General features: G+C 36.1%; 1 protein-coding gene across 1 annotated transcript in view; it reads left to right on the forward strand.

Moving 5' to 3' along the window:
* Ltn1 (E3 ubiquitin-protein ligase listerin) overlaps positions 1-23294 on the forward strand; it is a 359867-nt gene that overhangs the window by 164083 nt on the left and 172490 nt on the right. Inside the window, exons 13-15 of the mRNA XM_090403432.1 lie at positions 2321-2405; positions 7786-7936; positions 15861-16023. Coding sequence (XP_090259558.1) covers positions 2321-2405; positions 7786-7936; positions 15861-16023 — 399 coding nt within the window. The remainder of the gene's footprint in view (positions 1-2320; positions 2406-7785; positions 7937-15860; positions 16024-23294) is intronic.

Genomic DNA, 23294 nt, shown 5'->3' on the forward strand with positions numbered 1-23294 from the left:
TGAAGAGAAATGTCTATTGATCATTATAGATACTGCTTCCACTAAGTGTTCCTTGCTGTGATGTTTGAGAGATATTACCACATTCCTTATTCTCTCCAGATCAAACAATAGCTGGAATCATTTCTAGGCTAAAACAGGACTTATCAGAGATAAATGGTGCACAGAACAGAACTGTACACCATTTGCCAAGCCTCCAAGTCACGTGCTCATGGCTTCAGTTTTTAATGAGCTCTGCTAGTGGTTGTTAATGAGATATAAACCACTGGCTTCCTTGTATAGAGTCCACTTGAATTGAGTCTTCTTAACAGTCCTGTTTGAAATGTTTTCAGCTGTGGCTGTAGCATTCTCAAGTGATAGTTGGTGACAGGACATTGTAGGGGTCCATCCTGCTAGTAGAACCAGAGAGCAGTCTTTTCTGGTTGCCATAGCCCTCTGGCAACCTTGACCATCATTTGTTAGTATGGCAGTGTAATGTTTCTTGTAATGTTTTCTGTCTCTTGAAGCTGCATTCACAGTGCCAAGAAACTCTGTTGTTGTTTCTTTTGTTTTGGTTTACTAGTCAATTTGTGTTTCTTTTTTTCGTTTTGATTTACTAGTCAGGCACATATCTCACTGGTCAGATGTCAGCCTGGGTGGAGTTCAAATCTCTTAATATATCATAGTTGTGTGTTCCATCCTGGCTTTTGTTAACACTGTGACTAATTCTAACCTTGTTGAACTTCAAGTATTTAAGCAAATATGTTAACTACTTATATATTACTGTTAATCAGTCTGTGAGACATGATGAAAAAACATCAGTGCTATATGACCCTAACAATAGGAACAGGTGACATAGAAAATTAATGAAATATATTTTCAATTACATGTTTCTCATTATACAGCAGTAACAGAAAAGTAATAATCAAAACATATAAGTTATGTTTTAGAATGAATATAAAGAAATGATGTAATTTACGAAAATGTAAATAAAATCTGTAATACTTTTGTCTACTTCCCAAATCATAGCATCCACTATTAATATTTCCAATTCTGTATGTTCTCTCAGTGAGTAATTAGTTTATTCGCATCAGAAATAAGCTAATTACTGCTGTCTGCAACTTACCTGTTTTAGGTTACTATATCACAATTGGTTAGTTATTTTATGATATTCCTGAGCATTTTCTAAAGATATAATGATATGATCATATCTTATCCTCTTATTAGTCATATTCCATTCCAGTTATAACTGACAAAACAGGCATTTGATGTTGGGGTATGCTTGTCATACCCCAACATCACAGTAGTAAGGTAAAAAATACACTATTTATGACATAAAGCATGCCAGAGAATTGACATTACATAAACTCATAGTTAACCCTTTTCTGATTTCTTTACTCATCAAATAAAAATCTTCACTAATCACAGATGAGGAAAATCACTTTTTTTCACACCTTGTCTGGTTACATTACACTGGTTTCCATAAATTAAGAAAAAAAAAGAAAAAAATCTCGGTAACTTGGAGAGAAGGGCGGGGGAAGTAAAAGTCAGGTACTTTACATAAAAAGTGATGCTGAATCTGGTTATCATACGCAAATGAGCCATGGCATAAAAGCAGACGTTTTGGAGTGGTTTTCCATTTCGTGTCTGGAGTAAGAACAAGACATTCCATGATAGCAAAACATTTATCCTACAAGATAATATTCATCAAGAAGCTAGTGGACTAATATCTTCAGGAAGAGACTATTGTATATATGAACTGGCCAGTCAGGTCTCTTGACCTTAATCCTATTGAGCATATCTGGGATGCTATAGGTAGACATGTTGCTGCTCTTGACCCCCCCCCCCCAAAAAAAAAAAGAAAAATAAAAAAAGAAAACTAGGAGCAGTGGATGTTATTACCAACTGAGCTCCTGAACACCATTGTGACAGTATGAAACATTGTTGTGAGCACTATATTGCTGCAAGTGGTGACCATGTTCCTTATTGTGGCATTTTGACCTCTTGTTTTTGACCATTGTCTTCAAGTATCCATTTGTTACTGAATCATACTGTTTATTTACAATTTTTGTTGGTGTTTCTTTTATATATCATGCTGATTTTTAACAAGCATAAAATTCATCATATAGTTTGAGTTATTGTCATTTTTTTTGTTCCTTAATTTACAGAAGCCAATATTAAATGTAATAATTCTGATATCAGTCAAGTATAGCATTAGTACAAAAAAGTAGCAGTTTGTTCTTATAATAAAAAATATATATATTTTACATTTAAAATGAGACTCAATTTAGAAAAATCATGTATATACACTGCTCATAAATTTTTGAATATTTTTTCCTTCTAGAGCTGCTGGCAACTACCTGCTACCGAGGATTTATTGATCACTTTATTTTGTTTGAATTTCCATGCATCAGGTATTAGTTTGAATGGTAAGTTGAAATTATTATTCAAAACATTTTTTAATTCTATATTGCTTATTTAATAATCATATAACTTTTTTTATTAGGTGTAATATATCATCTTGAATAATTTTCCTCTATTTCAAGTTTCTTGTCACACTGACCTGGTTGGCCAAGTGGATAGCATACCTGCTCTCCAACTGAGAGATTGTGGGTTCAAGTCCCACTGCAGGCAAGGGTGTTTGTAAAAGCCTGCTCTGGACAAGCTTGTATAGCTTCTTGGGTTTATAAGGCTTGTCTCCCTTTTTTTTAAAAAAAGAAATGGGTCTAGTCTATTGTCATTGGAAACAATATTGATTTTTGTTTGTTTGTGTGCGTGTGGTAGATGCTCTAGCGAATCTCCTAGGGACCAGGGACATAAAAGGTTTGCAATAGATTTGCAATATGACCTATGCTTCATTCTTATGAAAAAAAAAGAAATGGTGAAAACTAGAAGAAATCACATTAAATAACACAAAAGAAATTGTGAAAAATGTGATAAAGGAAATTGGGAAAACATAACAAAAGCAATTGCGAATGTGAAGTAAATCACTAGATACAAAACAAAAGAAATTATTAGTAATAAAATAAATCACAGGAATTAACGAAGGAAATCATGAGAAATAAAAGAAATCATGGAGGGATGAGGAATCACCAGAAATAAAAATAAATCAAAGGAAATGGCAAAAAATCCTCTATTGATTAAATGTTAAAATTAAATTGAAATGTTCAACTTGTCAAGAAATCATATTCTTGTTTTATCCTTTATCCAAGTGTAAGTGCATATGAAGTATGTTCGTGTCTAGGCTACTTGTATGTAGAGGCTAATGACTTCATATTAATTGCCTTTGAATCAAATAGAAAAAAAAAGTATTACCAGAGAGATTTTTAAATTAATAACTTTTGTACTTTGAATGAACACAAGCCAGGTGTTGAATATAGTATTGAGATGTCAGATGCACAGTTTGTTGCAATGTGCTGTGTAACTTCTCTCATAGCCTAATTCATTAATACGTAGGTCTGTGATATATGCTGACTGAACCTGGTTTAAGACTAGACCTTAGTTTTTATTACGTTGGATTGAACATCATATCATTTTGCTAACCTCTAAATCTGTGAACATAGTTCTTGAATTCTACGTATGGCATTTTTGTTAGTTGCCAAAGTACTTGATGTTTTTCTTTGGTGGTGTGGAATGCCAACCGTGACGTAACTTGTATGACCATTTCTTCTCCACATCTTTGATATATTCTTTGAGTTGGATTTCTCAGATTGACACATCTATCCAACATAACAGATACCACATATTTAAAAATTTTGTACACTCCTGGTTGTTTAAGAGGATGGTGTGGTTGCTTTGGCAATCTTAGTATTATGAACACCTGTTTTCTAGCAGCACGGAGGCAACCGCACACCACTAGAAAGTTTTAAGCTGTGTTGCTTGAGTAAAATTAGAGTTTTTATCTGTAACATTTTTTATGTAGTGTAAAGAAACAGCACCTTTGCAATCAACTTTGTTGCTGTATATATCCCTTGGAATACATGAGTCTATCTAAGATGTTAAAGATGTTCTAAAATTATTTCCATTTTTTCTAAGAGTATATATTTAAGATATGGTATTTCTTTTGTCGTCACCAGTAGATATTGTGAAAGGCTTGTCTTTCGGTGTTTTCACAATGCTTCATTTTTTGGTGGGATGATGATGCAGTGTAGCATGTGAATATCTTCTAGTGCTGCGTTTTTTCCTGTAGTCTTCAAGTGAAAGATTGCCTTGAATTTCTACTGAGATAGACCGTCTGACTTACTTTCATTCATAGTATAGCAGTTATTAATTTAGAAATCTCTGTTAGTGCCTTTTTTTTATTTATATTCAGTCATAAAGATATAGATGACATCATGTATAAAACTAGTAATTAAATATTGTTCTTTCTAAAAAGTTTTATGTAGTTCTTGCCTGACAGATATTAACTACATAGTTTGTCAAAAGAGTAGGATGTATAGAGTATACTATCGTTGGCAAAGCTGCCAATAGGATTAGTGAAAATTGAGAGTGAGTCATTATGTATAGTTTATTGTTGGATTCAGAATAAGCCAAGTATGACGCTGGAGTTCTTGTTGCAAGCCTCCTGTGGTAAGCTGAGTTTTTCCTACTGCTTTGGTGCATCTTCTGTTGAAGCAGGACTTGGAGAGTGGATGAGAATTTATGTAGAAGGGGGAATTGAAAGCCTTTATACTCCATGAGGATAATTTCAGTGACTTGATCAGAGTAAGTGTTTGGGTCAGAAGAGCGGAAGGAATAGTCAGACCTTGGAAAAGAAGAGTAAAATTCTGGAGGGCATATTGCTTGGTATCTTTGTAGTGCCAAAGGACATAAGACTGAGAGTGGTTGGAGAGAGGACATTCTGTGTGAGAGGAAACTTGAAAACTTGCACAAGAATATGATCTGAGTCATCAAGAGTGGAGAGAGTTATCTGAAAGTCAGGGTAGTTAGATGAATAGTTTGCATTAGGACATTGCTTATAGCAAAAACTTCCACATCTTGTCCAGCTTGGTCAGTGGTGTTTGAAAATGGGTGTCAGTTGGTATTGTGAGCATTAAAGTCGCCTAGAAAGATGACTTCACTATTTGGATAACTGGCAGAATTTGGAGAGTGATAAATACAGCATGTGATTGTTACTGAATGGGGTAAGGAAACCTTGAATTAGAGGAAGTCATAAGCAAGGGATTCTAAATTAATATTTCTCTGGAAGACAATGTGCCTGAGAATGCTTTCAGTGAACATTGAAGGTGGCCTGTGGTTGATATAGCTGCTGTTTGGGTTACTGCCAGAAGTAGGTCTAGTCTTGGATGTTTGTAAGTAGTAATTGGTTGTAATTGGTTTATGTTATTGATGTTGAAGTGGATGTGAAAGGTTTTTTCTTAACCTTCATCAGGCAGTGAAGGTCATCTACCATTTAGTTGCATTTTTTCCAATTAGGAAGGATGCATTTTTCCCCTTGAACTAACATACATGATTTAACATGCATAGGAGAACTATGGACTGGTACTGGTTTTCCCTTTCAGTTGTTTCCGACCTTAGGTGACTTTGTAGGCATTGCCCACAAAGTATTACTGGTGAGATTTTTACAAGATAGTTCACCATTGCTTTCCCCCACCCCCAATTTTATCCGGGCTTGGGACCGGCATATGGCTGGGACATATTCATGACTAATCTATGTGTGTTCACTAGGCCAGTTTACCTATTCTGGGGGACAAAAACCCTGAATTTCCAGGTGAAAAAACCTTACCTTCATATGAGACTGGCTAACTCACCTTTAGTAGAAAGAGACAAGCTTCCTCATGTCAGTGATGGGAATCGAGCCCAGGTCTTTCCAACCAAAGGGCTTTGTCTATACTGACTAGGCTACGTAGGCTCTGGAAAAGGAATTAAATAGCCTCTCCTAAAAATAAAAAAATAATACATAATAATAATTTGTGAAAGTAGCTTTATTTTGCCTTAACAGACCACTGAACCTAATATATGGATGGACAGAATTTTAATAAAGTTATTGTTAATGACAGATAATTTTCTTGATTAAATGCTTAACATTATTGTCAAACAAACATCACTTATAAAAAAAAAGTTTCACTTTTTATAAGTGATGTGTATGTTTTAAGATAAACTTTATTATTGTAATCAGCTGCATTTTTAAAAAACAATTTTAAAATTATAAATTTAAAAAAAACATAAAAAACAAAACATTAAATGTTGTGAATAGTTTAATTCAAAGTGGATAATTTAGAATACCTTGAGATCTGAATTAACAGGGAATTTATTGCATTGTGTTTGTGTTATATCTGGAGTACTTTCAGGTGCTCTCCTATTAAACCTATTTAATAAATTAACATAAATGGTTATGGTACCCAAAAAATTCTCCCAAATTGAAATAAGTCAAATGCATTTTGCTAATGAGTTTTCAATTTTAGAGCTATCAACTATTTTGATTTAGGATGGTACTATACTATTTTGTTAAAAAATTTTCCAAACCACCACAAAAAATAAAAAATTAAATGCACACTTCTTGAAAAGAAGTACAGACACCGTAGTGTGAGGAACAAGGGTGCCCACCTTATTAAGATGTTGGATCTCATTTTGTTGCAATCACTGCAGCAATCCTACAGGGCATACTTTCTACAAGCATGTGATAGCATTCAATGGGAATTTTGGACCATTCTTCCTGTAGGCATGTAACAAGGTCTTAGACTGTTTTGGGTTAGATGTCCCTTGACCTTACCCGACGCTCCAATTCATCCCAGAGATGTTCAATAGCATTGAGATCAGGGCTCTCTGGAGGCCAGTCAAGCATGGTAATGTTCATATCCATAAACCATGCAATTATAGCAGCAGCCTTATGACATTGTGTATTGTCTTGCTGAAAGAAAAAAATAGTAATTTCCATAGAAACACCACCAAGTAGGAAGCATTGCATTGTCCAGAATGTTCAGATACCTCTCAGAGTTCAATGTTCGTGGCACCACAAACAGAAGTTCGAGACCAAAACAGGACTATATCATCATGCCTCCACCTCCGAATTTCATAGTTGGAGTTATGCACTCTGGTAAGAGACGTTCACCAGGGATCTGCCACATCCACACCTGTCCATCTGCTTGGTAGAAGGGTGTAGCGTGATTTGTTGCTCCATAGCACAGCTTTCCAATCTTCCACGTCCCACTGTACATGCTCTTTGCACCACTGAAGATGCATGTTGGTTGGGGTAATATGGGGCTTGCATATTGCAGTCCTATCCTGGAAACCCTTGTTGTGAGCTTCAGTTCTGAATGTTTTTGTGCAGATTAGTGTTCCAATTGATGTGCAAGTTGAATGTGTTGGTCCACATTCAACATGTTGACCAACAAATGGCAGTTTTTACATATTATCCTTCATAACATCCTATGTTTATGTTTGATGGGTAATCCACTGCACTTGTAGTTGACTCTTTGCACTTCCATCTCAGTATGGTAGCACTGATTGTTGATCTGGGATGGCTCAGTTTGTCAACAATTTGCCAAACAGATAGGCCTGCATTATAGCATCCTATCACAATGCCTCTTTCAAACTCCATCAGTTCCCTTCTCACAGCCATTTCACACAGACGCACTGATTTGGGAGCATTATGTTCCTCCAATTTATACTGGCTTCAAATACATGATTTGTTACATAGCACGATGCATCTTGCCCATGGGGATGTCCATTGACGTCTTTCCAAGCAGTGTATATGTCACAAGCCTAGTTATGTTATATTTCAAAGAAATTTTAAGTAGTAATAGAAAAGAATCTTTAATTATTAAATGCCATAATAGGTAAAAAATTAATTATGCTTCTAATTGTTAGAATCACTAAAAGATAAAATAACAATGGTATGGAAGAAAGGGGTTCTCGAGATGTTACAGGAGAAGATTGATCCATTAAAAAGTGATGGTTTTCTGTTGAGGACTGCAAAAATCATCTGTAATACAGCTTTACATAGCAATTGTACTAAACAGTGAGTCTCATTTCAGGCTTGTTTAAACATTCATAATGCATTTTTACTTTTTATTCTTTTTTTGTTTATTATAATGAAGATAATCTTTTGTTGTCATGTTTATTACATTTTATACACAGTACAGTAAAAAAAAAATATTAGGACCACTGTCTAAATGACTCATCAGCTGCCCTCTTGCATCCAGAACTACCCCTGCAGGTTATGACATGGACTCTATTAGACCTTTTGAATGTTGAATGTTCCAGAAAAAACAGAAAAGAGGTGGAACTGGCAAAAGAATGAAAGAAGTATCAAATTGATGCATTTGATACATAACAAATACTTGGGAAATAATGATCAAGAAAATGAAAGAGTAACAATAGTTAAATAGTAAACATTGAGAATATTCTTGAAGCAGCACCAGTATTAATTATGGTGATATGGACATGTGCCAAAATGAGGAGTTGGACAGCAAGACTTATTTGTGACTATAATCTCAGAAGTATTTACTAAGGAAGAAGTGGAAGAATTTTTTGAATCATTATAGAAGGAAGCAGAAAAAGGAAAAGTTGGTTTAATGTTGGAGATTTTAACAGCAGAGTAGGAAACAAATACCAGATATATAGAAACAGTAAGCACCTGCTGGATTTCTGTTCAGGATATGGACTAGTCATTACAGACATGATTCTCCAATGTAATGATGAGCACAAATTTGCATGTAGAGAACACTCAAAAAACAAGTCGCATTGACTGTGTTATTGTCAATAGCAATATATATACACCTGTTAAAGACTTATAGGGCATTTAAAATAGGAAGTGATTACCATTTAGTTTTGAGTAGGATAAAAATGAATATCATACTGAAAAGAAAAATATGTAAGAAACTGTTAAAAAGAAATCATGCAGCATTTAGAGGTAAAGTGTAGATTCAAATTTTAAAAAAATATTCAAGAAAATTGAAAAAGTTTGAAAACAAGAACCAAACTCTTTATACTCAATCAATACACTCTGAAGAAAGCTTCAGACAGAAAGGCATGCAGGTAAGGTTGTCTGAAAGCCTAGAAACTTGACTGGTGGCCTGAGGAAGTTAAATAGAAGCAATCATCAAAAAAGCAAATCTTGAAAGTTGCCAGCAAGTAAATCTGCATATGCTCTGAGAATACAGAGAAAAATGTAAGATAGCAAAGTAGTGTGTAAAAAGTAGCTAAACAAAATCATGAAAAGACTGGTAAGAATAGATATCATGTAGGTGGCAAATGTTCTGGAGGCTGTGTAAGAAATCTTCAAAAGGAGGAACGTATGCTGTAAAATTAATCAGATGACAAAGATGGTATTAAAACTGATAATAGATGTTCTAGATGTCTTGAGAATTACTTTGAGAGATTGCTAAATGAAACAAGCCATGACAGTGCAGTGGTTGAACACATTCAAGAAGAATAAGGAATATTAGACCTTTGACAGGATACCACATGGAATTCTAATTAATAAACTGCAGCACATGGGTGATAGGAAGGTGGTTGATGAAGCGATATCAGAGAGTAGTTTATTCAGGAGTAGAGTTCAAAAGAAGGCCTGTGACTAGTGACGTGTTGCAGGGTTCTGTTCATGGACCACTACTGTTTAATTTGTTCATTAATGATATAGGAAAGGATTTGAGGGGAAATGTTCAGTTGTTTGCTGATGATGCAAAGTTGGATAGAGCAATGGTTAATACAGATGTCAAAATTTTCCAGGATGATTTGGATAGAATTGCAGACTGAGCAAAGGCAAATGGTGATATGGAAAGTGTAAGGTGAAAATCTTTTCACCCCAAAATGAGGTGAAAAGATTACCAACTGTATACTACATTGGTGGAACTGCACTCCAGGAAATTGATGAAGCCAGAGACTTGGGACTGTTAGTGGATAGGGAGTTAAAGTTTAGGGACACGTAGCAAAAGTAGCTAAAGCAGCTCATCAGATCACTTGGTTACTGAAGAATACTATTAGACCTTTTGAATGTTGAATGTTCCAGAAAAAAAATTTGATGAGCAGAGACAAGCGGGTTATTTTTCCTCTTTATCAAGCCCTGATAAGACCCCCCCCATCTTGACTACTACACACAGATCTTGGCACCAGGGTTTCTTGGTGATGAGGTGGAGTGGATTCAGAGGCGAGTGACCAAGATGAATTCAGTGCATTGTTTAGATTAGATTTGGTCATTCAAACATATAATTAAAATGAAATATATATTGATCTTTAATTGAGGAAGGAGGTGGAGATTGCAAAGGAGTAATTTGGCTTCATGCCTGGTCAATCGACGACAGATGCTATCTTTGGGTTACGGCAGATGATGGAAAAGTTTCGAGAGAAGCAACGGGAGCTACATCTGGTATTTATTGAACTGGAGAAAGCGTATGATAGAGTGCCAAGGCAAGAAGTCTGGAGGTGTTCGAGGGAGAAGAAGGTACCCGAGAAATATGTCATGCTGGTGCAGGACATGTACAGAAATGTGAAGACGAGAGTTCAGACCTGCCTGCGAGAGATGGAAAGTTTTCCAGTGTCAGTTGGCTTGCATCAAGTGTCAGCATTAAGTCCGTTCCCTTTTAACATTGTGATGGAGGTGGTGACGGAGGAGGTGAGAGAAGACGCACCTTGGACTATGTTGTATGCAGATGACATCGTGCTGTGTGCAGAATCAAGAGAAGAAGTGGCAGCTAAACTAGAAAGTTGGAGGAAAGTACTGAAAGAGAGAGGTATGAGACTGAGCAGAAATAAGACGGAGTATATCTGTTGCAAAGTGAATGGCAGTCAGGAGACAGATCTGCAGCTGGAAGGAAATGTCATCAGGATGGTCAGTGACTTTAGATACTTAGGTTCAACAATGAAAGAGGATGGTGAATCTGAGAAGGAAGTGGGATGCAGGATGGAAGAACTGGAGAGAGATGGCTGGAGTGCTATGTGATAAGAGAGTGCTGATCAACCTAAAAGGCAAAATCAACAGGACAGTAGTGAGACCAGCTATGGAAACTGTGGCCCTGAGGAAAAATAACATCAGCAGGATGGAGGTAGCAGAGATGCTTAGGTGGATGTGCAGTGTGACCAGAAAGGATCGTCTGAGAAATGACTATGTGATGGGAATGGTGAAAGTTATGAATTTAGGAGCAAAGATACAGGAGGCAAGGTTGAGATAGTTTGGGCATGTGATGAAGGAGGACGAGTATGTGGGAAGAAAGGTCATCCAGATGGATGTGCAGAGGAGGAGGAAGCATTAATATTTGTGTTATCTGGGTGATATGCGTTGACTATTGTAAAATGTGTTTTGGTAGAAATATCTTGACTGCTTGAGCCTGTGTGTTGTTATTTATATTGCTGTTTGTAGTTGATACAATTTCTTTATATGTGATGTGTTTGGTCCATAAGAGTATAGCTAGACCTCCAGCAGAATGATCCGGTCTGTCTTTCCTTAATGTTGAATAGCCTTTGATTTGAAGATTTTGATTTCGTTTCTTGTAAGCATGCAATGTGGATGTTATTTTTGTATAAAATGTTAAACTCTTCCATCTTTTTTTGAGTGCCGTTGATGTTTAGCTGAAGTATATTCTGACTGCAACTCTTGACATATCAACTGCCCCAGACGCGGTAACATGTGTCATTGTAGCAAATTTCTCGAGATCCTAGACTGCAGTTCTCGACACGTCGGCTATCCCGGGCTCAGTAGTATGTTTCTGATCAGAACAGACACCTTTCATGGAAATTGGGTGTGCCAGAGCCCCGTTAGCCAGCAATTTTCAGAGGTTCTCTGCAGGGTTTAATGTAACAATCCAAGTGGGGGGGGGGGGTAGCAGGATTAGATAAAAGAAAACTTTGGTAAGATACCAGACTAGAAAGTGGAGGGAAGAAAAAATAAAGATAAAAAAGAAATAAAAAATAAAAAAAAGGGAGGGGAAATAAGCAGGAATAGACAGGAAGAAAATTTTTCATGCTACCGTATTGGAGCTTCACCCTACAAAGCAATCCTCTACTTCTTGTCACTTCCATCTTGCACATGGACAAATGCCTCGGACGTGGGATTGGACCTGCAGTGGCATAGCTGGGGGGGGGGGGGGTTGGAGGTGGCAGTCCACCCTGTGTGGCACTTTGCATTTAAGAAATCTTGCCATACTGTCTATAGAACAGCAACTGAGTGATGAAATAGACTTCAACAATGTCATCGATTTGGCTAACGGAAAAGCAAGAAAAATAACCTTTTAGAATGTTGGAATTAAAGTTATACTTCAAAAATAAACATAGTGTTTTAATTTATTTCCTTATATGTCGTTTTGACTTTTTGTTGTATTTCTGGTGTGTATTGAGAGGGGTGGCAAACTCAGGGACTGCCCTGGGCAGCAGAAGCTTTAGCTACTCCACTGGACTTCTGCAAGGTGATTTTATATGTGGGACTGCCTATAGAATCTGCAATAGGTCTAAGTGGACAGTTTCTTTTATGTAATTTCAGTAAGTCATATATTCTGAGTCTTTTGATTGTTTCGATCTACGGATATTGTTTTATCCAACCTGAGTTTTGAGTTGACTTTTGGTAGGAACTGTATTAAGCTGGTTGTATGTATTGCAATCACAAATAAGTAATTTCATTTTTCAATCATACGATTTAGCATCTTAGGCTACAGTGGTATTCTCCTTGTCAGTTTTGATGCTAATTATGTTGTTATTGCATTTTAATGACTTATGTTGCTTATCAGCATGCTGATAATCTTTTTTGCGATTTTAATTCTGATGGCAGGATATTTAGTTCTGATGGTTGTGCATCATAGATTACCTTGGTTACTTCAAAATATAGTCTATTGTCTTCATTACTAGACAGATGACTAATGTACTTTTCAATGTTATTCATGAAATCTAAATAGGGAATTTGTTTGGATGAAATCACAAACGTGTGCCCCATGTTAGTACATTCAGTTCATCTTCAGTTAGAGGACAGCTGGATAAGTTAACTATAACCATAGGTAATATGGTTGTATTTTCCCTTGATTGGTCTAGTACGATTGAGTATTTCTTATTGAGATTTATGATACATTTTTCAGACTTTAGTGCCTGCATTTTTTGATATATTAATAACCATATGTAGTTAGTCATGATTTAATATATTTGACAGATCAGCTTCCAGTTCTGTTGTTTTTATGATATTTAATGCCAATTCCTTTTTTAAAACTTAACTGATTAAGCACCACAGATTGGCTAGCTTTTGGATAAATTTTATGAATGCCTGGCAATGTAATGACTTCCTTTATCTTAGCTCAAGTTGGTATTAGTTTAGTGCTTCTCCAAAAATGACATTCTAGCATGCAGCTTACCCTGTTCATTTGAAGCTGCATGCTAGAATGTCATTTTTGAATGTATAGGATCTGTAGAATTTCTACAAATTCTATGGAATCTATGCTAGGTTTATACAAAAAGTGCCAAGCTATACTTCATTAACCTAACTTCAATCATGACGATCACTTTATTTTTCCAAAAGTGTAGAAAATTGTTATCCTCAACTGTATTGAATAACTTTGTAATCTCTTATATTTTATTTTTAACTAATCTATTTTAATTTATTTTCATCCCAATAGTTTTAATCCATGAATACGTAACTGTACATAGAGAGATTCCAATTTAATGCATATGCTCTACAGTTTTTCATTCGCATTCCTTATCGTTCACTGTTTGCAGTGTGATGTTATATGATACGTGAAATGAAATATTTGCATAATAAATTTAATTTTGACTGTGGTACATGTGTGATTCTATAGTTGCAGATACTCCACAGGTCTCATTATACAAGAAAATGATGTGTTTGCTGTTTGACCTCATGTCCCAGACACATTGAAGAAATTTTTAGTGTGTATCAACAGCCAGCATCCTGAAATAAACTTTACAATAGAAAAAGAAAGTAACAATTGTCTCCCCTTTCTAGATACATTAGTGACAAGACTTCCTAATGGCTCATTATTCTTTTCCATTTACAGAAAAGCAACACATACATGAAGGTACTAACATAAGCAATCGTACCATCACCCATACCATCAGTATAGCATCCTCAGAGTTCAAATGAACATATCCCTTAAAAGTGTGCTCAAGGACCTTCAAAACTCTTTTAGCCAATTGCTATGGCCCATACATTAAGGTCACATCAGCAAAGATAGCTAAAGTTCTCTCAAAATATGATCCCCACTTTTAAATCATTCATGCAGCTTAGCCACCTTCCTCCATTCTCCTAAAGATCAACTTCATCCTCTTGTGCATCATGGAGTGCCTTGTTCCTTGTGACACAAGGTCTGAACACAGTGCATAGTTGATTTATTGAGTTGAAAGTTTATTTTTCACTTGGTTAAACTATAATATTATATTATAGTCTAACCAAGTGAAAAATAAACTTTCAACATCTTTCTCTAAATCCAGAGTAATTTATTAAAAAGGTGACACTCTGTTTGGCAACTCCTATAGGTAGAGATGACCTTGCTAATGCTTCTGCCTGGTATCTCCCTTGGGCCTGGCTCCCACTGAAGAGACCTCAATAAAGGTCGAAACTAGTCTGGGTAGTGGCCCTTCCCTTAATGCATAACATTAGACATCTGCAAGGAGATGTGTTTTGCATTATGGGAGATACTGAGATAGGAGTGATGTTAGCGTGCTCCACCTTTGCAACAAGTTGCCCGGTGTTGTACCACCTTACCCCAGTCCTGAAGATACTTTCAGGCGCAAACTTTGTTTGCTCACACTTGGATAAAGGATTAAACTAAATTTATTGATTTATTGAGAATTCTAGATATCTTTTCTGATGGGCTTTTAATGTATGGGATGGTGACTGTTTTGTTGTAGTTCTCCCTGGTGGATAGTGGGAGGGGTTTCCTAGGAGCATTTAGTATTTAAAAGCTCCTAAGTATGTCAAATTAGCAACTCTCATCCGTTCACCCAAGGACAGCATCCCTCTTTTATCACATGCAGGAGTCTACGAAGTACCCTGCTCGTGTGATCAAGCTTACTACGGTCAAACAGGAAGAACTGTGGACATCTGCATCAATGAACATAACATGAAAGATACATTCGGCACTGTCACTGTAGCAAGTTGGGCCTAGCAGACCATGCTTTGGATACCCTTGCACTCAGGATCAACTGGAAGAAAACAAAAGTACTGCACAGAAGCTTTTACAAGTCAGAGAGATTGTTTTTAGAAGCAACAGAAGCCTTGAAACATACTCCAAATCTCAACAAATATGGCTGTATACATTTGCCTAAGATTTGGGAGACAGTCATCTTAAGACATAACTAGTGCCTGCTTTCTTTCTCTTTTTTTTTTTTTTTCCCAGATAGAGGGTGCCTAATTAGGACTTTAGTCTTTGTGTTGTTGTTACAATTTTGTTAAACTAGTCCCTTTGTTACACCATGTTGTTCCAGTCTCGTGTACTGTGACAAACTGTTTTTGTGCTCTGAAGAAGCTGGTTATAACACCAATGAAATATCAGCAATAAGTCAATACATAATTATTTACTTATAATTCTATGTTCTGATATATACCGTCAAAATTAAACAACATGTACTACGTACACATAAGCCTTGCTACATGCATAAGAGGTCAGTATATAGTGAACATTCAAAATTGTGACTAAAATGACACCAGTTAGTGATTGCCAATGTTTTGGCTAATGTGATAACACCCCACCCCTAAAGTATATTCTGATATCTAGTCAATTTGGATTTGATTAGTATGATAATTAACTAGTATATGACATGACTTTATTTAGTCTTTATTATTAAATTTACATTGAGACTTATATAGTAAAGCAAATTTACTTTACCAGAACTAAATCAAAAAGTGAATTAATCTTTTGAGTTTTGTGTAAATATAATCAGTTCCATTTGAAAATCATCATGAAATTTTGCACTTTCATAAATATTTTAATAAGAGTTGGGAACATTTGCAGAAAGGAAAAGATCTTAGAATCTGTCAGTCAACTTTTGGAAACTATTGGCCATAATTTCCCCATTATCAACCAAAGTTACTCATTAGATATAGCATTATGCCAACTTGCAAGGTGCTTGATACCCTCCACCACTGCTTGGTCTAATGAACTGATTAACATCAGTGTAAGTATTTTTAATCATTTTCTAGACAGATATTTATGATTAACTTATTCTCAGCATGCAAGATTTAAGTATTTTAAATAGTTCAGAAATTTTTTTGCATATATAGCTACTACACTCATTAAATTAATATGTAGAGGATGTATAATATTTATCTAAACTATTATGCATCTTCCGTATATCCTTTATGTATAATCTGGAATTTTAAATCAAGAAAAAAAAAAGCCATAATTCTAAATCAAACTACGACACAAAAGTTGAACTTTTGAACCACATTGCTATGTAGTGGCTTTAGAAGGCTTCTCTTATATTTTCTGTTTCACCTGAATATGTAACAATGCTCAATATAAACAATTCATTTTTGTATGATGCCTTACATATTTTATCCATCTTCTTGAACTTTTTCAAGAATTAGTTTTATCTCTTTTTCAAGAGATTAAAACAAAGGTTATGTAACACATTATATAATGAAATCAATTTTTGTATTATTTACTTCACTTGAAAAAATTCAGAGGGCAGGATGTTAAACCTTTTCTAACATTGATATTCAGACTTATCTGCTTAGCTTTTACAAACTGTCTTTTGTGATTCATCATGTTCTTTAAGGAAATTAACCAAGTAGACTAGATAACTAACTAGAATAACTAAAAATATTTATTTATTACTTCTTATATTTTGCCAAATTTAAATCAGCATCTTCAGTGATTAATACACTGGTATTAAATATGAATGCAGGCACACTTCAGTAACAGGAGAGATACAGGATGATCTAAACTCCTATAATTACGCTACCTATGGGCTTTGGTTGGTTCTTGGCTGTTGGACTGACTGTCTGCTGATGAGGTTGGGAGAGTAGTGCTGCAGCAGATTCGAGAAAAGGCTCTAGAATTTAAATTTGCTTCAGTGAAGTAAGGTGGCTTTTCTTTCCCCAACGGTTATATGGATGTTGTCTATAGTATGAATGCTTGCAGCTGCAGATTACCTGGTACACCCTGGGTAAATCCAGAGGTTGTAACTGGTCTTTCGGAAAGCAGATAAGAGTTGCTAGCTTTTTGTATGGTTTATAAGTGGTCACAAGATTGTGCTTTTTTAAGATCTTGGTCACCTTTTCTGGGATGCCATGATAGGTGGCTAAGATCTTAAAAAAGCAGAAGTAATAATTAAATATTTTTAGTTATCATCTAGTCTAAGTTAATTTCTTTAAACAACATGATGCTGGAGAATCAATGTATAAGCCTAAACACCAGGATGTCTTTTGTGATGAAATAACTACAAATTTCAGTATGGATTTGTAGTATTTTGTAGTATGAGAGTTTTCAGTAGGAAACTGCAGTATGAGATTTGTAAAAACATAATAACCAATTAAATTAAAATCGATCAGATCATTGTACATGAAATAAAAACACAAAGATAATCTAGGTGTTTGGACTAAAATCAGTGTCATTAAATTCTTTTATGTACCGTCAAGGGATGTACAGGATACTATAATAGTACATCAAACTGTTTTTCATTTTTACTAACTTCCTGTTCACATTTTTCCTCCAAATTAGTCTATTTGTTAATATTCCATTGTCAGATATTATATTATGATTTTCTGATGCACTTCTAAACGCATTGGTCCATCTAGATCTTAGTCTTTCTATGGGTCTTATTTTTTCTCTACCATCGTAGCATTAAACACTTGCTTTTCTAATCTTTTTTCTGTCCCATTCTGTTTAAGTGACCATATTACTTGAGATTGCTCTACTCTACTCTGCTCTTCAGTTGCTCTGCTAAATCTTCAATTTTATAAAATAGTTCATTTGGTGTTGTTATTACAGTTAAAAATAAGTCATGAATAACTGTCAACACCTAAGTTTATCTGTTAGATTGATGATTCTTTACAGAGAAGATATTGTATACAAAGTGCGATGGTTCGGTAAGTTAAAAATAAAATTGTCCAGAAAATTGCACAGGTTAGCCTTCCTCAAATGATGCTCTGACAGTGATGTTATTCCAGTTTTTCTCAGATTTAAAGAAAAGTTAAATTCAGCAAAGGCACATTGTATTTACTGATGGGTGAGTTTAGCGCTTCTCCGAGAACAAATTGCCGCTACTTGCATAGAGCTTAGTAAATTAAACAGCTCTATCACTGCTCAACCTGACGAACTAATTAATGTTTTAAATCCTGAAATGTGGACTGTCCTACATCACAACTCTGAAATTGCAGAAAAAAAGAATTCATTAAAGTTAAAAGCAGACATCTGAAGAAATACAAAATCCTACAATATTACCAACATACTACTTTCCGACTGCAACTTCGACAAGACTGTGTGGTTCTAAATTTATCATCACAAGTGCTTACTGAAGAAGCGCCAAGAACACACTCAGTCTAGGGCATAACTTTGCCATTACACCCAAACAAATTCCGAAATTAGAAATCACGATGAAGGTAGAACGGGGTATCTGCAATCTTCAACATGCAATGGCTAATAATGTGCATTTAGATATAGCAAGCATCCTAAACAAAGCTAAACCATCAAAAAGTAATATACCACATAATGAAATAGCTGCCTAAAAAAAGTTGTATAAGAATAAAAATATTATCATTACAAAAGCTAATAAGGGAAATGCAACAGTTATCATGGATCAAGAGGATTATAAGAAAAAATGCAAGATCTCCTATATGATGGTTCTATGTACCAAATTATAGAACGAGACCCCCCCCCCCCCCCACTATGTCTCAAAGGAGAAAAGTCTGCAAATTATTGAAAAAAGTGACTTCCTATCCAAAAGAAATCATCAAAAAAAATAATAAAGCTGATTCATGTTAAACCACCCCACATTTATGGATTACCAAAAATTCCCAAATCCAATATATCCACTTATGCCCTTTAGTCGATAACGTAGATAGTCCCACTTATAAACTTGCTCAACAGTTAGCCAAGTCTCTTGTCCCCCTTACTGGCAACTCCTCTACTTTTGTAAAAAATTCAGTCCATTTCAAATCCCTAGTCCCTAGTTAAAAATCATATCCTTAATGGTTAGTTCTGATATCACCTCTTTATTTACCAATGTGCCACTAATAGATACTCTTGATTTGATCAAGTCTGAATTTCCCCTGATATCTTTGAATTATTCAAATTTACCATGTACGAGGTGGTATCAAAAAGTTTCGAGACTAGGTTTGTAACACGCCAACAGATGGCAGCACAAGGCTGCACGCACAGTCACAGGAAGCACCTGCCTTCATAAGTCAGTGTGCCAAAAGACATCGTCCTGTGTACATCGGGAACTGTGCAACTGATGCTATTCTGACCACCTGCATTACCACATCTGCGATTTCATCATGGACAGCAAGTTAGAACAAAGCACAAACGTCAAATTCTGCATGAAACTGGGCAAATCTGCCACAGAGATGTTTGACATGATTCGGCAAGTTTACGGCGATGCTGCAATGAGTCGTTCAAGGTGTTTTGAGTGGCACACGTGCTTTGAGAGTGAAAGAACATCACTGGAAGATGATGAGAGATCAGGAAGACCTTCAATGAGCTCAACCCCCAAAAACGTCTAAACCATTTGGCAACTTGTGCATGAGGATCATCAGAGAACACTCCACAACATTGTTGCCATTGTCGGTGTGTCATACAGAACAGTCCAGGCAATCCTCATGTGTGATTTGAACATGTGCCGTGTTGCTGCCATGTTCATCCCCAGGCTGCTGACCCAGGAGCAGAAGGAACACCGCATCGAAGTCTGCTAAGAACTCCGTCTGCATTCTGTGGATGACCCATCCTTCATGTCGAGGATCATTACCGGTGACGAAACTTGGGTGTACGGGTGCGACCCTGTACAACATTGTGCATCGAGAATTCGTCCTCAGGGGCCAGACCGTCAATAGCAAGATCTACTGGTAGGTTTTTAGGTGTCTGAGGGAGGACATTTAGCGAAAGCGACCGGATCTGTGGCGCACGAAAAACTGAATGCTCCATGACAACAATGCACCCTGTCACCGAGCTCTCTTACATGTGAGTTTCTCGCCAGAAACAACATGATCTCACTTCTGCACCCACCCTACTCGCCAGATTTGGCTCCTGCAGACTTCGCCTTGATCCAGCTCAAAGGTCACCATTTGTTTTGACACCATTGCAGAGATCCAGAGCGAATCGCAGAAGGTGGTTGACATGCTTCGAAAAGAAGACTTCCAGGACATATTCCAGAAGTGGTAAGAATGCTGGGAGCGCTGTATTGATATGCAAGGGAACTATTTTGAAGGTGGTAGTGTGTAAATGTAGATAAATAAAGAAATTTCTCATAAACAGAGCTAGTCTCGAAACTTTTTGATACTACCTCGTATGTAGGTTACTTTACATGTGGAGGAAAAATCTACAGATTAATGGTACTGCTATGGGTTCCCTTCCTCTTCCCCCTTTAACAAACTTTTCATGGGCCACTTTGAAAACAAAGTACTTACCACAGCTACTTACAAGCTTCCAGTGTTTACTTTATGTTGATGATGTGTTTGCCATTTGGCCACATGGACAAGACACTTTGGATGCGTTTGTCACCTATGTAAGCAGTCAACACTTCACACCAAAATCCACTTCACAATAGAAAAAGAATCTAATATCCGATTACCTTTTTTCTTGACACATTAGTCACCTGCATTTCAGATGGATCACTATCTTTTTCCATTTACAGAAAACCAACACACACAGGGAGATATCTACATAAACAATCACATCATCATCCAGTCCAACAGTATGGCATTTTTAAAATGCTTACACACAGAGTCAGAGTCATTTGTTCTAATGATACAGCTGTGTCCACAGAACTCAAATATCTGCACCATACTTGGCCAACGGCTACAATTCCTACAAGATAGATAAAATACCGCATAGCCCATTGCTTTTCCCTTCTCTAATACACAGGAACACAACAATACCATTTCTATTCCCTATGCCAAAAGTACATCAGAAAAGATAGCCAAAGTACCAATGACACACGGCCTTCACCACATTCAAACATTTCAAACATCATGTTAAATTAGCAACTCTGATCTGCTCGCCTAAGGATAAACTTCACCCTCTAGCACACCCTGGAGTGTATGAAGTTCCATGTGACTTGGCCTGCTATGGGCACACAGGAAGATCTGGTAACATCCACCTGGAAGAACATAAAATACATTTGTTACCATTATGATGGAAAGTCAGGACTGGCAAATCACTCTTTGGACACAGTATTCACACAGTATTAGATGGAAGAAAACTAATGTGCTATTTAGAAGTCATTACAGATCTGGAAGATTATTTTTTGAGTCAGCCATGGCTATGAAGAATTCTCTTAACCTGAACAAATATGGGTGCATCACCTTGCCAAAAATTTAGGAGACTGTTATCTTAAGAGAAACTCCCACATAACTGTTTTTTACATTAGAGGGCACCAAAATTGGACTTTTGATCTTTTGTCTGGTACAATTGTATTGTTTCACTGTCACATACATATGCTGCGTTGAGCTCTGATGATGTGATTTGAAATTCAGTGAAATATAAGCAAGTTACAACAAGCAAGTTAAGATATTACATCGACTCCTTTCCTCATATGTCAAACACACAGGATCACAGCATAACTATTCCTATCCCATATATTAAGGATACATCAGAAAAGATAGTATCTAAGTTCCCTGCAAATATGATCTTCATGACATGGTCATCACATGACCACCCAAAATATTTTTATCTTCAGTTTTCATTTCATGAAAACTTGAAGTACTCTTTTTTTGACATTTCTAAGCTTTTTCAATAACTTCCAGAATATCACCTTCCTGATATTTATTTTCAATGTTCTTACCATAATCTTTGTTTAGCTAAATTTACATGATGCTTCACAAACTTACATTTTTCTCTATATTTTCTAAGAATGCAAGCTGATTTATTTGCCAAGAAATCTTGATACACTTCCTTCTTTACCTTGACTGACTCTTTAACCTGTGAGTCCACCATTGAGTTCTCTTTTTCTATCCTTGCAGACAACCTCACCACATGCCTCTCTAGCTGAATCAGTCAATTCCCCCCCCCCCCTCATGGTTTGCTTTGTCACTGAATATCTATAGTCTGGTTCTTGTTTTCAAGATGTTTCAGGCAACAATCAGAGAAAAGGAGTAGCTATAGCATTCAACACTAAATACAAGGATAATCTTTTCATATCACCTCTGAAAGATTCTCAAATTTCGTTCACATTAAAATTTTCTTACACACTCTTCTTTTCAATATGAAATTCAGTTTTATCCTGTCAACACTAATTTTGCTCACTTACAGTGTCACATCCTCTGTATATTCTTGTTTGAACTGGTGTTGAAATATCACAATCAACAATAACATATTCAATGAAACTTTTTATTTTTTACATCTTCTCTCCATAGTAATTTGTGCACACTTATGTTGGAACATGGTGGTAAATGGTTCATGTCCTGAACAGAAATCCAGCAAGTAATAACCATTATTGTTAACTTTGCTCTTTTCTCCATATTTTCCTAAAACATTTCTATATATTGTAATCATTTTCTACTTTGGTGTTTAGATTTCCAACAAGGACCAATTTTTCCTTTGTTGCATCAGCTGCCTTCTCTAATGCCTCAAAAATTGCCTGATCTCTGTTGCCTACTATTCAAGAAGATTATCGTTATTGGAAGTTTTTTTCACTTGGTTAGACTACAATAAATTTAATGATATTTAAATTACAGGACTTCAATTAAATTTAATGAAATTTAATTGAAGTCCTGTAGATACTTCAAATTTAAACTTGAAGTATCTACAGGACTCAGGCAACTCGTGACCAAGCTCTCATCACTCCTTGTCTTAGTATCTCCCATAATGCAAAGCACATCTCCTTGCCGACATGTAAAATGCCATGCACCAAGGGAAGGGCCACTACTCGGACCGGTTTCGACCTTTATTGAGGTCTCGTCAGTGAGAGCCAGACCCAGAGGTGGTGATACTAAGGTGAAAGCAATGGAGAAGTCATAATTACCTATACAAGTTGCCAGAAGGTGTCTCACCTTATTATTAAATTACTCTGGATGTAGAGAAAGATGTTGGAAGTTTTTTTCCCACTTGGTTAGACTATAATAAATTTAGTCTGCAAGGAGATGTGCTTTGTATTATGGAAGATACTAAGACAAGTAGTGATGAGAGCTTGGTCCATCTTTACCATGAGTTGCCACAGTCCTGAAGATACTTCAGGTGCAAACTTCGTTTGCTTACACTTGGATAAAAGATTAAACTAAAGATTATCTT

This window comes from Typopeltis vanoorti, chromosome 14 (assembly GCF_054136105.1).
Source record: "Typopeltis vanoorti isolate ZY-2024b chromosome 14, IOZ_Tvanoo_1.0, whole genome shotgun sequence".
In the NCBI taxonomy this organism is placed as follows: domain Eukaryota; kingdom Metazoa; phylum Arthropoda; class Arachnida; order Uropygi; family Thelyphonidae; genus Typopeltis; species Typopeltis vanoorti.